The following is an 18104-nucleotide window of genomic DNA, read 5'->3' on the forward strand; positions in this document are numbered from 1 at the left end:
ATGTCTTATGTGCTTGTATACAAAAGTCAATTGCTTCTGGAAATAGAACTGAATGCCCAGATTTTTTTAGATTTTCATGATGATGCAGTTATGTCAGAGAAGTGTTTTCTTTTTACAATATCCCTACTTCCTATTTCTGATTTTTTTCTTTTCTCTCACAGCACCGTCAATAATTGGAAAGTCTTACGCTGCTTTTAAATACAGAATAACTAATGATCATTAAAATCATGTTATGTTTTCTTTCCCAGGCTGCATTAGGAATTACACAGATGGTTGAGGACACTCTCATTGAGCATGCACATACAAAACCACTCCTTCCCAGTCAGCTAGTGAGGTACAGAGAAGTGCAGCTTCCTGACAGTAAGTTAAATCATTTATTTATGATATTTAAGGCACATTAAACTGAGATTCTCCTAGCTAACAGCATTTTAAAATGTATATTACTGTGTTGCTAGGAGTGTGTTTTGAAGTCAATCTTACTTCAAGTTATTTTCAGTATAAAATTCAGAAATATAGTTAGAGTGTGGTTTTACTAATAAAATTATGTACTAATACATGACCTTTCTAGGATACTTGATAATTAATTTGACTTCATTTTTAATTTTTATGTGTAAATTGGACTTTTTGGGATGACTTGGATGATCTTTTGGTGACTGCCAACCCAAAGCGTTTCTATGATCATAGGATTCTGCACTTCAGTTCTAAGTCACTGGTCATAATTCATGGAAATAAGAACCCTGTCCCACTCTCTGCTACAGATAGTATTTACATTTGAATAAACACCATTCTTTGAGCATTTCTGAATATTAACTGACCATTAACAATTGCATGTAATGACTCTTTGAAAAAATGAAAAGCTCTTACAGAAATAACTTTTTTTTTTCCTTACACAAATTCTTTTGGTCTTGTAGCTTGTATGCTTTTACTTCCATGGTGAAAAAAGTGTTTTTGATAAGAAAGGAGGTTCAAGGTATTCCTGGGAGTGGTGACATATGTAGTTATACAGACAAAATAAATTACCCGTAGTTGATTGTCTGTGGAAGCTACAAAAGGAGTTGTTGGTATTAAATGCTGAATTATTTTTAAGTTCATAATTTCTGGCAGATTGTCTTTAGAAACTGTTTACACAGTAGAGGCAATGCAGAATTTCAGTGCAGTTCCAAAAACACTTGTTTGAAGAGAAGCAGCCAGTTTCAATTTACTTGCTGATATTTCCAAGCGGCAACATTTTGATGGTGAAATAATACATTCTTTTCTTGTCTCATGAAAAGTAAGCTTTTAGTGGAAATTCTGCTTTAACAGTCCTAAACCACTTACTATAATTCCATTCCACAAACCTTAGACCATTATTCTTTTAATTGTGGACAGTAAGAATGTACACTCTCATGAACTTCAGTGTTTTAACTTTGTCTTTTAGGAGGTTGGTTTGTATATCAACAGAGAAATGAAGTTCATAACAACTGTGGCATTGAAATATATTACCAGACAGACATGCAGAGCACTTCTGAGAATATGTTTTTGGAGCTGTTTTGCCAGATTATCTCGGAGCCGTGCTTCAACACGCTGCGCACGCAGGAGCAGTTGGGTGAGTTCTGCAAGTGGCTGTGTCTGTGCACACGCGGAGCCGTCACAGTCACGCGCTCGCACGAGACCCGGGGAGGTGTTTCTCTCCCTGCTCAGTGAATGCCATTTAAAGGGCACTTGGTGAATGTAAATCATCCTAACTGCTGATGACTCAAAGAAATTTTACTGTGCACAGAGTCTAAAATAAGAACAAGCAGTCATGATTTTTAAGATGTCTGAAATATGTGAAATCAACTCAAAAAAGTGTAATCACTCTACAGAAAACTTCATATTAGAATTTACCAAAAGGAGATTGGATCGGTTCCCTATATTTCTAGATCTTCTTAAAGAATCAGGAATTTGATGTTTCCTGCTTGTGATCCTACTTCTAGGTGCACTTCATGATTCATTGGATCACAGAATCATTTAGGTTGGAAAAGACCTCTAAGATCACTGAGTCCAACTGTTAAATTATAAGCCCTATTTTAGAAATATTGCTGTGTGGATAATGGTAAGATAACGTGTTGGTGAAAACCTAAATACATGTCAGGCTTTTTAAGACTATACCTGTTCACCAATAAGTACAAATAATTGTTACCTGAACCGAATGAATTCCAAACAGAGTAAAAAGGAGAGACAGAGACTCTGCATGACAGCTCACATGATTGAAATACTGGTGAGGGGGAGTAAGGTTTTTCCAAAAGTGAGAAGCAGACAAATATTTCAGTGTGATGGCTGCCAAGGATGTCAGGCAAGATTAGGCTTTTCGTGAGCAACTGGCAGAACCAACCATACAATATTCATCAGAGGGATTTCAGCTATCTGTATACCTGCTGAAAATAGGATAGAACCCAAGTTATTTAACAGGTTTTTGAAGTGGGCTGGTGGCAGGTTTTGTATAGAAGTTGGAAGTAACAGCTAAAGAGAGAAGGGGAAACTGTGGGAGAACTGGTTTAGTCCAGCACTTCGTAATTGCCAAATAATAGAGCTCACAAGACATAGGAGGGGAGACAGTACAAATACCATCAAAATCCAGTAAACTTCATGGAATCGTTAGTAAGATTTCTGAGAAAGCTTAAGGAGGAAGAAGTTCAAGAATTAGAAGTTTGCTAAACAGTAGAAGTAGTAACAAGAATTCTTTTAATGAATGGTTAAGCAGTATGAGAAAGTGGAGGAGAAAAGTTGGCAATGATGGAGAAAAACACTGTTCAAATCATTAAAATCAGAATGTTCAAATCATCAGAAAATTCAGGATGGCTTAGTTAGTTTTCACTTAAACTTCAGCTGTGGCCAGATGACTTCCAAAATAAACACTGGTGATCAAAGTTCATGTCTTACCTTTGAACAGGAAAATAACAGATTAATTGGATTAAATTAGAAGCTTTTAAAGGGTTCCAGGTGTGATTGGAATTCATTCCAAAGAATGAAATTAGGAAATCCTGAAATTAGAAGTCCTATAATAGAAAATTTGTGCATCATAGGGTATTGGAAGGATAGACACAGTTAAATGTTACGTCTTTCCTTAAAAAATAAAAGGAAAGAGAAAAAGGGGAAATACAGATCAGTTAGTTTAATTCCAATTCCAGGAAAATGTGGAATAAATTTTCAAGCTTGTTCTAAATTCATAGAAGGTAACTGATAGACTTTTACTGAAGTACCTAGGTGGAAGAAACACACATTTGGGTACAGGACGTGGGAAGGTCATGATTGGAGAATAGAGAATAATTCATTTAGAAAACTGTTCTACAGAGCTCTGCTGTGATCCAGTGTTCCATGGTATATTCATCAAAATTCTAGATGATAGAAGGGTGAGGATACTCACTGAATCTTCAGATAATACTAATTTGAGAGAGGCTGCAAGTATGTGGGAAGATGGAGTTAGAATTTAAAATTAGTTTGACATTTTGGAAACATGACTTGAATGAAGATAAGATGCAATTTGTTAGGAACAGTTTGGCAGGAACAACTAATGGCACAGATACAAGCCAGGAAGCAACTGGCTAGGTAGCAATTTTGTTGAAAACTCTGCAGGGTACAGTGGATCAGAAGTAGGACATAAATCAGCAGTGTCATGCTGCTGTGTAAAATGCTGGGATATATAAATGGAAGCGTTCAAGATGGACTCACAGTAATATTCCTAAATTGTTCAGATAAAAACTCTGAAATACTGTGACCAGTATTTCATGAAACTATAGAAAAACTACAAAACAACATTTAAAAGACTGAAATGTGGTAGAATTATTATTAAAAAGATAGAGGAAGACTGAAGAAAGGATTAGTTGTTCAGATTAGAAAATCCTGCAACAAAAAGGAGGGGAATAATACTTTTTTCTCTAACCGATAAAATGGGAAATAGTGGTCTTATATTGCAGCGAAGAGAATTCAGATTAGATGTTAGGAAAAAATAAATAGTTTCTAATGCTGAGTCTAATGAAACACTAGAGTACAGCTTCATTTCTGGTAGCCTGATCTTGATGACAGAATTACTTTTGTTTTGTCTTACTGTGCCTCATCTCCTCCTTGCCCCTTCCCTAAACTGATACTCACTTCAATGAAATAAAGATGTTCTAAAAAAATGCAGTGACACATTTTGAAAACCTGCATTATTTTATTTATAACACAGAATTAAGTTAGCACAGTATTGCATTCTTGCCAAACATGCCACATTTGGCAAAATTCAATGCTATGACAAAGGATTTCTTTTAATTTGTGGCTCTTCTTGTTTTGCCAAGGTTACATTGTGTTCAGTGGCCCACGTCGGGCTAATGGCATCCAAGGACTGCGATTTATTATCCAATCTGAAAAGCCACCACACTATTTAGAGAGCAGAGTTGAAGCATTCTTAAAAACCATGGAGAAATGCATAGAAGACATGACAGAAGAGGCCTTCCAAAAACACATCCAAGCTTTAGCAATTCGTCGTCTAGACAAACCAAAGAAGCTGTCTGCGGAATGTGCTAAATACTGGGGAGAAATCATTTCCCAGCAGTATAACTTTGACAGAGGTAAGACAAATGGTAATTCCTTTCAAACTGAATGCTCTAGTTTGGCTGCATTTGTGACTGTTGAGTGTCATATTCGTTTGGGAACAACTTAAACTTTTACATAGCCTATCCATAATTTACTGTCTGTTTCCCTGAGATGCAGTTAGATACACGCTGACATTCCTGACAGGGCACACATTCATATGAACCCTGTTTCTCTTTGCATTGAGCAGTTGTTTTGAGGGAGTGCTAGCAGAGGCAACAGCAGGTATCTTAACTAATGTGCAATCTGTCTCAGCTTAGATTTGAAGAAACACTAATTTTTTTGTGTGTTTTTCATCTATGATGCTTTGAAGGTTATAGGTTTGTAGGAGACCAAATGAGATCCAGCTTCTAGTGTTATTACTGAAAATGGACTGACAGTTATTTACTGTGTGGTCCTACATAATATTTAAATTGTATTTCTTAAAATACTTTTAAAATGTATTTCAATTTTTTTTTAAAAATACTGAGATACATGACTAATACAGTTAAACACATAAATAATACAGTTTCTAGCATTAAAAAAATCAGTTTAATTACAGATCAGTTTTTCCTGACATTTTCATGTCTCGACTCTTATTCACAGCTGTAATTTTCTGTCTTCATGCGTAATATGCTTCCTCCATAAAACTCATTCTGTATTCTGTGACTTCTCTTCTGCTTTATGTGCACTGTATTGGCTTTCCATGATAGCAAATACAGTCTTGCTTCATGATGACTCACTGAGCTGTTTAATAATGAAGAGTTTTGACTTGTCTTCTAGCTTGGTCTAGAGAGAATAAGAGCTGTTTACGAGGTTTCGTGCCTGAGCATAAGAAATGGCATGGAAACTTACCACTTCAAGTACTTTTTATTTGTGTCTGATGAAATAGGCTGATTTTTCTCTGCCTTAAGTGGTTCTGTTTATACCATAATTGGATCAATATTATCTCTCTGGAATTTCTTACTGCTAAGTGTAGCCCTATTTTTCATATCTAAATCCCACTTATTATTTCCCTTGACTTTTATATCTTTAATTCCCCTCTGCCCACTAGTAACTTTGTCATTAATGGTTTTAATATGACTAGAATTGTCAAAATCAGAAATTCATATTCTAGCCTTAAGAAGTGGAAGGATTTTTTTTGTTTGTGCATATTTAATATTACTACTTTTACTGTTTTCTCCGAAATCTTACCTAGTTTTCCGAGCTGTATTGTTGATTTTTATTTCATCCCTGTAGAACTTCCTGTTACTTACCACCTGCATCACAGGCTTGTTCACTGCCTGTTCTCTTGCATGTGTTTCTTCCTTCATCTTCTTGCTAATCCTGAGAAAAGCAAGCACATCTACAAGAAACCTTTCTGCTTTAACAGCAATGATATTAGGTGATTAGTCCATGACAATTTAATTAATATGAAGGAATGTAGCAACTGAAACACGTCCCCAGATATCTTTTAGCTGTGACTACTTCTTAAGGGGTATGTAGGCACCATTCCTTAACATTTCTGTAAAAGTGTGTCCTGCCATCCTGTTTCCTAACTCTGAATAAAAGCCATCTATAACTAGTCTGCATTAGAAATGTGTAACTGATTTGAAGATAATATACAAGAGTAGGCATACCCATTTTAGCTACTGAATATCCCACTGTGCAATCAGTATTCTTCAAACGTGCATTTTTTAGTAAGTCAAATCAAATAGACTTATTGAAGTATAATTTTCTGCCAAGGTTCTACTGACACTTTTAGTGAAGCGAGTATTAACTTGAAAGATAACAATGAAAAGCTTTTCATTTGCAGTCAGTTACAGCATCTGAATTGAAAAGAAGCATACTTTGTATAAGCAATGTGCTAATAATAACCAGCTGTGATCTGCAGACTTACTCTAATTTGTGCTATTGTTGTGCAGATAACATTGAAGTGGCTTATCTAAAGACCCTGACCAAGGATGACATTATACAATTCTACAAGGTAAGTTACTCATGCAGCTAAAACGTTACTTAGAATGAGATGGAGGTACAACTGGATCTTAATTGTGCATGCTCTGAAGGGGTATACTGACACCTGTTTTAGGTAGATGATAAAGTGGATGCAGGTATCTTTTATTTTCTGAATACTACTTAGTTTAACAGCAGCTGTAAAAATTGCACAGAATGATGGGCTTTTGTTGGTTTTTCCTTGCTGGCTCTTCTTGTTTCATTTATCTTTTCTTTATGGATATGAAATGTGCTGCTCTATGACCAAGCTTGGCCAAAATTGCACCTTTGTTCTTCTGTCTTTTTCTTCAACCAGTCAGTGATTCAGTTTATTTTATGGGCATAAATTGTGAATGAAACAGATATTTTTAAAGCTTTGTTCACTGTAAATCAATAGGGATTTTTCTTCTTCTAATGGTTAGGCAGAGCAAAGGAACAGCATAATGATGTAATTGTACATTTTTAACTCGGATGGATATCCAGTATAAGTGGTTGAAATGTGTGCCTGTCCTGTCCCTGTCACCCCCAACCAGTATTAAAATAAAATGGCTGTCATTCTTTCTGTTTTGTGATGTGTAATAGACAGTGGTATTTCTCTATATTGCAAAGTGCTCATGGAGTTTTATTACTTACGGAGCAGCTGGTAGCTCAGGGAGTTCTTTGGAAAATAAGATCAACTTAATGTCTTCAGAATTTATTATTGGATGGAAAAACTTCTGCCCATGAAGAAGTATGGCACGTGTCTGTCTGTCTTCTTTTTTCCTCTCTTGGGCAGAGGGAGTTGTTTACTTGTAATTTTTTTAATAGTATGATAGCATATGTGAAGTTACGCAGCAAATGCAAAGTTAGTAAATGGAATTTCAGTACCTGTTGTTTAATAAATGGTAACTTGAACAAGTATGCATATTCTGGGTTGGTAGGAATCAATACTATTTTGCTTACACCATTGCTCAATACATGATTATCCAACATTCCAGAGCATAAATAACAGGCTAGATTGGTGTGATAGTCCAGCTGAATTTAATGATTGTGTTCAGGGTGATGTGCTTCCAGAAGGCTGCTAGGAATTGAAAATCCTGCAGAGATTTTAGGTTGCATTCCTGATACTATGATAGTGGGTGAATTTCTGTTACTTACGGTTTTTCTGAGTTCCAAGCAAGACATGAATTGCTTAACTTGATTGTAAAAAAATTCAGGAGTACTGTATGGATGACTTAGTAATATTTGAAGGCACATCCCAAAATTCATCACTCATTTTAAGGCTTAAATTAAAACTTAAATGCTCTCATTCTTTTTACTATTTTATAATGTCTAAGGAATATTTCCTACACCTGAAGGACTTGATATTTTTTACTGTAGGTGCTGTTGGCAATAGATGCTCCCAGAAGACACAAGGTATCAGTACATGTCCTTGCAAGGGAAATGGATTCCTGTAAGTATTGTGCTGAATATAATATTTAATCAATTCCTGTTCCAACAAGTCATAGTTACAGATAGCCATGTTATATCATATGTATCCACTGTAAGAAAAACTCAGCTTTGGAGTTGGTAGACCTTTCAGAGGAAAAAGATGTGGTTTTTCTCAGGTTTACTTCACATGGGTGCTTCACGTTTTTTGTTGATATTTAGACAAGTTTTTCAGCTTATCAATATTCTGAAGTATATTGATAATAAAACAGTATATCCTAAAATAGCACGTCTGTTTTTAACAGGATATTTTAAAACAAATATTAAACTTTGTGATAGTCCTACAGGGGAAAAGAAGCCCAGCCAGCCTAAAATTAGAATTTGCAGTTATCAATCCAGTGTGAGCATTTTTTTGCCAGACTAGCAATGAATGTCCACAATAGTAGTCAAGCACTCTCAAAAGGGAAAACAAAACCCAAATCCTCTGGGAATGTCAAACATTTTATTCAAACTTTAGTAGATCAGCTTTTATTTAGGTTTTATTTTGAAGTAATATAGATCAGTTGTGCATTCTAAACTGTATTGTTCCATTTTAGAATTCAGGAAGGAAAAGGCTAGAAGTGTTTCTGGTTAATATGAGTAAACTGAGAGGAAAACTTCTAAGGTTTTATTTGCAAATCTTTCACCATTTTATATTGGCCTTAAATTCCAACATCCATTTGTTTGCAAAATCAAAACGTTGAAGGCTTGTCTGCATTACAGAGAGAAGCAGATACTGTGTGCATGTCATGAAACGCCCCTCTGCCTCAGTAGGATTGATTTTTATTGTAGTGTAGAAATTGCCATTTAAAAAAAGAAGATATTAGAAATGCAAAAATAAGTTTTGGGGTAATTGGAGTAGGACATGCATGGTGATAGGCAGGGAATACTTGGGGTTGCTGTCCAGATTTTTGGTACTTGTAGAAACCTCTACACTTCTATAGGCGTGTCTTCATCAAGTGATGTGCTGTTTTTGCACTGCTCTTGTATGTACCACTGGCATTTGCTGCTGTTCTCATCATTGGTACTGAGAAGTGATTTTAAGTATTGATTGATCAACAGATTAGCAATTTTTATTTCGACATTCTCTTTATGTGTAAGTAAAATAAATAAAAGCCTCTGTCTCAGCTCATGGTTTCAGATAAAATAATGGATTAATATCAGTATTTCTAAAGACAGATGTGGAATATAAAAGCAATATGTTTATAAAACTTTATTTAGAGGTACTTTAAATATTTAAAAAAATTAATTTTAAATGTTTAAATAAAGGTGCTTTATTTAGAGACCTGTCATATAAGAGAAAACAGTTAATCAGTTATGTAAAAGATAGTCATTAAATTATGGTCTCAAATTAATTTTGCTGATATTGAATAGGCCCTGTTGTTGGAGAATTTCCATGCCAAAACGATGTGAACCTGGCACCAGCACCACCATTACCACAGGTAAAAAGAAACAACACAAAAAAATCCTAGCCTGCTTAATCTAGAGGTTTTGTATCATTAAATACGAGTTTATAGGGAGAAACAGACCTTTGGAAATTCCTGCTGTCATGGGGCTGATGTTTTAGCTCTTTTCTACATGTATTTTTGTCCTCACTAACAGTGGGGATTTTCCTGATTTTTCTTTTTATCAATTTGTCCGTTTACCTCTGGTTTTTTTCGTTCTCTGAAATGAAAATTCACTGAATTAGTAGTAGTAAACTGCATTGGGTATGTAAACTGCACTGTGGAGTAAATACAGATGATTATTGTCTGAAAGTATTGATTCTATATGATCAGATAAATGGGGTATTGAGAGAGATGCATATGCATCAACAAATTCATCATCTTTATTTAAAATATCCAAGCAACTCACCAACCCCAAAGTAACAACGAAACCAACTACTTGGTCATTATCTTAAAGCTTAAAATAATGATGTACATTTCTGTCAATGTGTTTAGTTGTGGAGGAAACAATTTGGTGAATTCTGTTCATACAGCTATTACAGATTTCACTGTGGTTAGATAGGACAGCACTGGGCCCTTACTGGACCTTCAGTGAATTTTCTTGAAGGATTGTAGTGTTTGTCCCAAAAGGTGATTAACCTTACACAGTGTGGTAGGTCTGTGTTCTTCATCAAACCTTCCAGGTGAAATAATTGCCTTTAGAATGGGTAGAAATTTCTGTATGAATGGTAGGGGGATATATGAGCCATGATGACTGAAATATTAGAAGCTTACTTTGTTACTACATCTAAAAATAATAGTGCATAGAATAGCTGTTGTGCTTATCATTTCACTCTGATATTCAAAGGACGGGTGGGGTGCTCTGAAGTAGAATGAAAATTAAAAGGTCAGCTCTGCTTTTATTGGAGATTCTGACATTATTACCAATGCAGTTACTGCCTTTTATCTGTTTGAAATGATGTAAATATGAAACCAGTTGTTTCATAAGAAATAACATTGCATTTTGGAGGTTCCTGTAATAATGAAGTGTGAATCACTAATATTGTAGAAAAGAGCAGGACAGGTATATTTATATGTAGCTGTAGCAACAGTTAAAATGAAAAGCAAGGAATTTGTCACTTTTCTGATTGAAGATACTGAGCAGACTTTTTCTTGCATGCACTTCTTTGCAGCCAAGTGTGATTGAAAACATGACAGAATTCAAGCGCAGTCTGCCGCTCTTCCCACTGGTGAAACCACATATCAATTTCATGGCTGCAAAACTGTGAAGAACCCCAATGGATGAAGAAATGCAAATGATCAGTACTGACATGGTTTCAGGGGACTTTGTGATGAACAAAATTATTAAAGATCATTGGGATAGATGGTTCTGTTCATTATGAAAGTCCCGAATTCCTTCTTGGTTCATTTGACATTAGCTGTGTGTTAGGGATAGAGAGTATATAAAAATCAGTTGTGGTCATGTGTCATTTATATTACAGACAACCTGATAAAAACCAAAATCAACTGAAACAATAATAATAAAAAACTTGTAGATGCAGTATATTTTTAAAATAACATATCCCTTCAGATTTTCATTTTGATGAAATAACCCTCCAGAGCAAACAAAGTTGCTTGAAATGTGCGTGTTACTCCTGAAAAACACTGTTTAGTATCCCAGTAATTGTTTTATTGGGAATTGGAGGGGGTGAGATAAGTAAGTCCTTTTTGGGATGGGGTCAACAATTTTTCTTAAAAATAGAGACTTTCACATTTTTTTGAAGTGACATGTTGAATGATACTTTTTTAATTGCTCCTTAATGTAACCAACATATTTTCTATTTAAGTTTTATGAAGACCAGTGGGGCTGAAAAAAAGGAAATTTGACAACACAGTAATAGGTGAGAGAATTGTCTTAATGAGAATAATTGAAGATAAGGGCATGATTTTAATCTTTATACAAATTGGGGGACATTTTATATTAAAACTAGTAAAATGCTGGAAACACTCTATTAGTGCGTCTTATTTTTGTCACCAAAAGTGTTGTCCCAGTCTCTTGATACTGTCAACACCCTGTTCAGTTTTACAGCATTACTGTGAAATGTCCATTTGGTATATCAAATACTTTATTTGGTGTCATTTTTTGTTTTCAGTTGCATAAATGCTAATGGAGAACTCAGTCTATTTTGCCTCACCGGTTCTGTTGGGTCTCAGTCCAGCAAAGCACTCCTTAGTGCAAATAACTAAACACACACTAGTTCTTTACTCAAGAGCAGGTGCATGTCAAATAGGGGCTCTCCAATGAGTCAGATACATCATTATTTTGATATTTGTATGGGTCCTTCTTGTCCTTCAGGAAGGTGTTTGGGATGGTGCAGTGCTGGGGTAGCAGTGCTACAGCATGGCCTGTGCTTCAGGTTACATCACAAAGGGTTTGCTCCTACTTCTGGGAAGAAGGCTGTGCAGAACTCAGAAGGATCAATAACTATGTTGATAATAATGTTTATATATATAGATATATATATTCCATAATGTAGTAAAATGATAAAACAGTATAAGGTGACTCGTCCTCACCAGTTTTACTGACTTCTGCAGAGTGGTCTTGTGCTTGGGACAGCACCCAAATAGGAAAAGGCAAAGGAGCATTGAGTTCTACCTCTGTAATACATAAAGGAGATGGCACTTACCCAGACAGGAGAGGATATGTAAAGAACTGAAGATATAAAATCTGCTCATCAGGTGTTAGTAAGAATTTGCTTCTTACTAAAAGAGCCTGAAAGTAATGCCCTGATGTGACAGGCATGTGTGTCAAAGATCAGAATCAGCAGTGCCCTGATGTGACAGGCATGTGTGTCAAAGATAAGAATCCTGGTATAGTCAATAGGGCTGTTCTGTGATTGAATCAATGTTGGTTCTTACATTGGCTCTGAGGCCAAATTAAATGAATGCTTGACAGGGCAAGGGCCTTAAGTTGGGTTTATTTGAGAGTCTTTTCTAACTGAATAAATATGGTGCATTTAAAAGCTGTTTTAAAGGTTAATGGTACATGTTTCAGTATCTTTTTAATAAGTTTGGTGAGGGTTTGTGATGTAACCTGTGGCCAAGGAAGGCCACTAGCATCTTTTTTAGCCTGATGAAGAAAAAAAAATACAGTCTAAACAAAACCAGACAAGATGTCCATGCTCATATTTTTCATGGATCCTTCACATGAGGCTTTTTGCCCTTTTGCATTTCACTTTTGTTTATAGTTTTCCTTTAGTAAAAGTATTTGTATTATATATATTAAAAGTTTTGACAACATATTATAAAAATATATTTTTTGGGATTTAGTATTTAAACATACCACTCTTACGGTGAATACAATGAAATGGCTCCTATTGTGTGTAAAAATATATATATATATATTCATGGAAATACTATCAACTTTTAACAGATTATATAAATAAATTGGAATAGCAGTGTATCTAACACAGGCTCACAAATCATGTTTTCCAGAGGGAAAAATGTATACCTTGAAAGTTCTGTGACTGGATGTGGAAACCCATGTAGTTTTCCAACAACTCTTAATTGCTTTTAAGTGTTCTCCAGCATTTTACAGTTTCTGAGTTTGATATAGCAGTAAATTTTGATAAACTCAGGCATACTAATGGGTTCATTTTAATGGATCCAAAGCTGCAGTGTCTACAAGCAATAAAGAACTACCTAGAATACACTGTAATTCAATTTTAGTGCTTGTTAATTAGTTTATGTAAGAAACCATAAATTATTATTACATAACTGTAATTTTTGCAAGTGCTATTTTAAGCAGTTGATGTGGAATTGGGTGCATGTGACACAGCCAGTATGACAGAGTGCTAGAGTTATTCTGTTTACAATAAACAATCTGAATTTAATGTTTGGAGTTCTTAATTTGTTTCATTTTAATTTTTGCATACTGGTAATGTTACATCTATCAGTCTGTGCATGTTTTTTATTAGACATGTTAAATGTGATTTTCTGCTATCCAGCTGGACTAGTTAGGCCAAATAACATTGCTGCAGAAGTGCTCTCAGGCACTTCTCAGGAAGTTTCAGAGGACTTCCCCCTGTGGCATCCCACACCTCTTAGGTAGATCCACCTCTGTTGCCCTCTAAGTGTATGAAAACTTAGAATATAAAGGTAGAAATATTTGCACAAGACAGAATTTTAATTATCAAATCTGAAACTGTACATTTAGGGCGTGGCTGCAGCCAGACTGAATCTTGCCTAGTGCAGCTTTAAAGTGTTGCTTTTGAGAAATTACTTTGCCTGGTCATTTTCTTTATTCTATGCACACCAAAAGACTACGTTTCAAAAGGTCAGGAGTGTTTGATTGTTATAGTAGTAAATCATGTCAGTTCTGACAGCATAAAGATACAAGTCAGCAGGTCCTCCTGCTCTCCTGAGGGGGCTCCTTGAAGTAATGCATGACAGTGAGCAGCATTAAGAGAGAGGTTTTGTCCTTGGCATTGGAAAGAGTGGCTGGTACTTTGGGGAGAAAGAAAATGCCAACAGTCCACCTGGAAAATTACTTGTCCCCAACGTCAGGGCTTTGTTGACTCCCACGTGTTAGGGGTTGGTGTAGATCTTGACTTATTGACTTTACTGTCTTGCAAAAAATCAAGTTATCCAAATGTACTCTAACTAATACTATTAGCCATTAAAAAAATGGTTGACCTTGTTCAGATTATTTAAGTGCTTGGATGTGGGCAGCCCTTATTGATAATGTGTTCCACAGTGTAATTGTAACATCTGGGGAAAGCATTACACACCTTAACTTCATTTATTATTATCTAGCTCTTGTTTTAAAGCAGGATCAGCAGAATTTTACTTTACCTTTTCTCTCCTACTTAACTGGTTAGTATGCTTTTACTGTAGGCCTGCTGTAAAGTGAAAAACCATTATCTTCTACATTTTAGTACATTTTTCCCATGTTTTTTTAGTATGTGACCATTAAGCTGACATGGTCATCCACAGTGACACTGGGGCTGTTGCTTGAGCTCATACCTAATGTGATATTCAAATCCAGCTCTGAAATACTTGGTTTGCAAGTCAGTTTTTAATATTGTTGCTAATACAAGGCACCTCTGAGTATTTTAAGGGCAGAAGAGATCAGAAAGTCAGGCCCCTTTTGTACCTTGTAATTTTAAAGGAAGGCTGGCCTATGTAGGCTTTTATTTGAAACATTACTATTTACCATTCAAAGAATATAAGTTACAGTATGTGCTGTGGGTGGAATATAATGGTAATAGTGGGTGAAATTTGAATTGCAGTTCAAAGGAACAAAGTATGTAAGGCCAAAAGCCCGGGAGATTGTCACAGTTAAATCAATGTATTTGAACTCAAGCATCTAAACAGAATTTAAGACTGAAAATATTTATGGCTTTCTAAATTAACATTTTGAAGCCCAAGTGCAGCATTAAAGGATGTAGGTATCACACTGATGAGCATTTGCCACTGTTAATTTTTAAGACTGTCTTTAGTGGTGCAGTGCAGAATTCCCAATTGAATTCCTTGACTGTGCAATGGATGGGGGAAGATCCATAGCTCCAAGTATAAGAAAGTGACTTAGCCTTTGGGAAACTCCAGAGAGAAGCATCCGAGTTTAAATCCTACATCTTTCTGAGGATTTGCCACCACTTTACTGGGTGTTAGGTGTGTTTCCTTCTGCATCAGATTTCTAGTACAGATTTTCACTGTCTGCTCAGCTTCCTTTTCAGAAAGGGAAACAAAGAATTGTGGTACTTGTCCAGTGACTACCAAAGGCATGTAAAATTTCACTGGAGCAGCAGCTGGAACTCAGGACCCTTTCCAGCCCTCCTCTTCATCCATATACAGAATGAGGTGTCCTGTAGTATGTGTGGGCTCAAACACACATCTGCTCTGCCGGGGGAACACTTAAAAAACCAGCACAGGTTCCACAGAGGGGAATGAGGAGGTCCTCAGCCTATGTTAGTAACCTGCAAAGTGGGAAGAACAGGCTAGGAACGATTCTAATAGAAAATGGAAATGAGGTTGATGTTTTGGTAACTTCAACTACAGAAGAGCATATGTTTTATATGAAGTTGTAAAGGATGAACTGCTGTGATGGGAGAGAAAGAAGAAGAGCTATTTGTGAATTCCAGGCAGATGTAGGAGACCAATACTAATGCATTTTACATGGTTAAGGCTGAGTCATTTCAGAGCATGTGCAAAAATGGTATTGTGGGGTATTGAATGTAGAAAATCTGGGTGTGCAAATGTCAGTGAAAACTGGGGCAGCCCTTAGAAGATGTAAATTTTAGATGTGGAGCTTTTTAGTGTACAGAGATCTTAGAAATTTCCTGAATAGTATTAAAAGTGGTGCACTTGACAAGGCAGTGTTGGAACTAGTTTAAAACACCAGAAATACGTAAACATTTCACAGTAATAGTGCTCAAAAATGGTTCAGTTAGTCTTTTTTAAACTTTCTAACTGGCTTTGGAATGAAGTAAGTTTAGCAGGACAAATTTCAACCCAAATGATTATTTATGCATGTATGTGAAAGCCAGGGAAGTTCACAAGCTCAGTGCCCATCAGTGCTCTGGAGTCAGTCAGCTGTCAAAAAGTTGAACACGTCCTCACTTTATCCCATTGTCATTACAGTAACTTTGAGCCTGCTAACAGTTCTGCAGGGCCAGAGGAAGAGAAGTGTTTTTGACAACAAATTTCTTAAAACCCATTATTCCAAGTGAAGTTATTTGTTTTACTGGGAGATACCTATTAAGGGAGAAGTTTCAAGAGTCTGAAAAAAAATCTATGTAAATAATTCTGTTCACAGATTATTTCCAGATAAGATTGTAGGAAGAGAAAGTACTAGTGACAGTTCTGGGGAATTAAATGTATTTTAGGAACGTGAGAGTCTGTCTGTATAACTGGGTCTGTCATCTCCACAGCTGATTGTTTAGTTCTGTTACTCTGTGTGTCACCTTCAAAGGCAGAGACAGGGCTGCTCACTTTGCCTTGCCAAGGTGAGGTGAGCAGATCCTGCCATTGTCACACCAGCCCAAAGTGTCACTTGGTGTCCCTTTAGCACTGGCACACACTGTGTGCAGGCAGCACACATATGCCCTAGGATATTTTTTCTGTGATTAGAGCTCAGCTTCTAATCCTGGAAAGCTTTGCCCATGAAATTAAACAAAGATGGCACCTACAGTATGTCCAAGCCTGGAGAGCCACCCTGGACTGCTGCTGGAGCTCAGCAAAGTGGGAAGTTTAAGCAAGTAAAACTATTGCAGAAGTAATTTGAAACCAGGTGCTACTCAACTGCAGCAGGAGACATCTGCTGATGTATGCACAACATGATTCTATTGCTGTGAATAAGCTAAGAAAAATGTACCTTATGCAGCCTTTTCCTGGAATAGGAAGAGTACAATATTTAAGAGTGGAATAGCTCATAGGATCTGTGTAACTTGAAGAATGCATATATAAAGAATGCTTGTAGTTTGGATTGTCCACTTGAATTTAAATGTCAGTAATTGTTGGTTTAAAGGTATTATGAATGTGAAAATGCAAAAGATTGTATTAAGCTCAATGTATACAAAGTGTAAGTGTGAGCTGGGGTGCCGGCCCACACTGTGAGCCACTTCATAAAAATGATGTTGAAATGGAAGATAATGCATATAAATTGCATGCCATTTTGCACTTCTTGTCTGATAATCATGTCTGTCTGTCACGTCATTGTATAAAAAGTATAAATTCCTGGGAAGAGGTCATGTATTACTGTGTGAACTACCAATGCACAACTGTGGTGCTGTACAGCTAATAATGTGTGTTAGGCTTTTTTAAATGTTGAATTGAGTAATTTAGTGTGAAGACCTTAATTTCAGGACAACTTGTAGTGTCTAAACAGTCCTAAGTTTCTTTGAAAGCAATAGAATAAAATTATCAGAATTTCTCATTGACTTTATAAGCTCTGCATTCTCTACCCAACAGACACCAAAAAAATAAAGGCAGTTGAGATTATTGATAACTATATCCTTGAGCTGGCCTGACAACTGGAGTAAATGTATTGCCTTGTAGAATACTGATAGCCCTAGATTATGAAATGAATATATCTTAACAATGGTTTTGGCATACACTCTTGGCTAGTCATTTAAAATAATCTTAAATACTTTTGGAATAGCTAATAGTCCTGGAAGTCTTGGAACATTGATGTCTTTGTTTTGATCTGAGCTCCCCATACAGGATAGAAATATTACACAAATATCTATGTAGATAGACACATTATTTATTGGATAGAAATAATCAGAGTCCCATAGTTTCATAGATTGTTGGACTTCAATTTGGTGATGGTGTCACAGAGATATGTGACAGAGATGTGTTACAAAGATGCCAGAGGAGCTGCCTTGCTAATCCCCCAGAGCCACCATACACCATGCAAGCAAAACAATAATGTCTGTCTACCTTTGTGAAGTATGCATTTGTAGTGTAATGAACCTGGCACTTTTTCTTAAACTCAAGTAAATAATATATACCTTCTCAGAACTGTGTGGAAAGATTTAATAGATCTGCTTGTCCAGCAGCTCAGCACAAGCAATTGTTTAGAAAATGGACAGCAACTCAAAATCAAAGCTGAGTGTCGATTTATGTGTATGATAAATAAGACTGTAAGGGATAGCACAGTCACTAAAGCTATTCTACTTAGGCAGGTGGTAA

The 18104-nt window shown here is 36.1% G+C and overlaps 1 protein-coding gene across 5 annotated transcripts in view; it reads left to right on the plus strand.

The window, feature by feature from the left end:
- The window catches only part of IDE (insulin degrading enzyme), a 53961-nt gene extending 40658 nt beyond the window's left edge, over nt 1–13303 (plus strand). For all 5 annotated transcript variants that reach the window (XM_083866509.1, XM_083866506.1, XM_083866508.1 and 2 more), the window contains exons 19-25: nt 249–360; nt 1418–1585; nt 4296–4568; nt 6474–6535; nt 7900–7972; nt 9361–9428; nt 10604–13303. In XM_083866509.1, the coding sequence (XP_083722635.1) occupies nt 249–360; nt 1418–1585; nt 4296–4568; nt 6474–6535; nt 7900–7972; nt 9361–9428; nt 10604–10699 (852 nt within the window). In that variant the 3' untranslated portion in view covers nt 10700–13303. The remainder of the gene's footprint in view (nt 1–248; nt 361–1417; nt 1586–4295; nt 4569–6473; nt 6536–7899; nt 7973–9360; nt 9429–10603) is intronic.
- Nucleotides 13304–18104: the final 4801 nt, after the last annotated feature.

This window comes from Zosterops lateralis, assembly GCF_965231275.1.
Source record: "Zosterops lateralis genome assembly, chromosome: 8".
In the NCBI taxonomy this organism is placed as follows: domain Eukaryota; kingdom Metazoa; phylum Chordata; class Aves; order Passeriformes; family Zosteropidae; genus Zosterops; species Zosterops lateralis.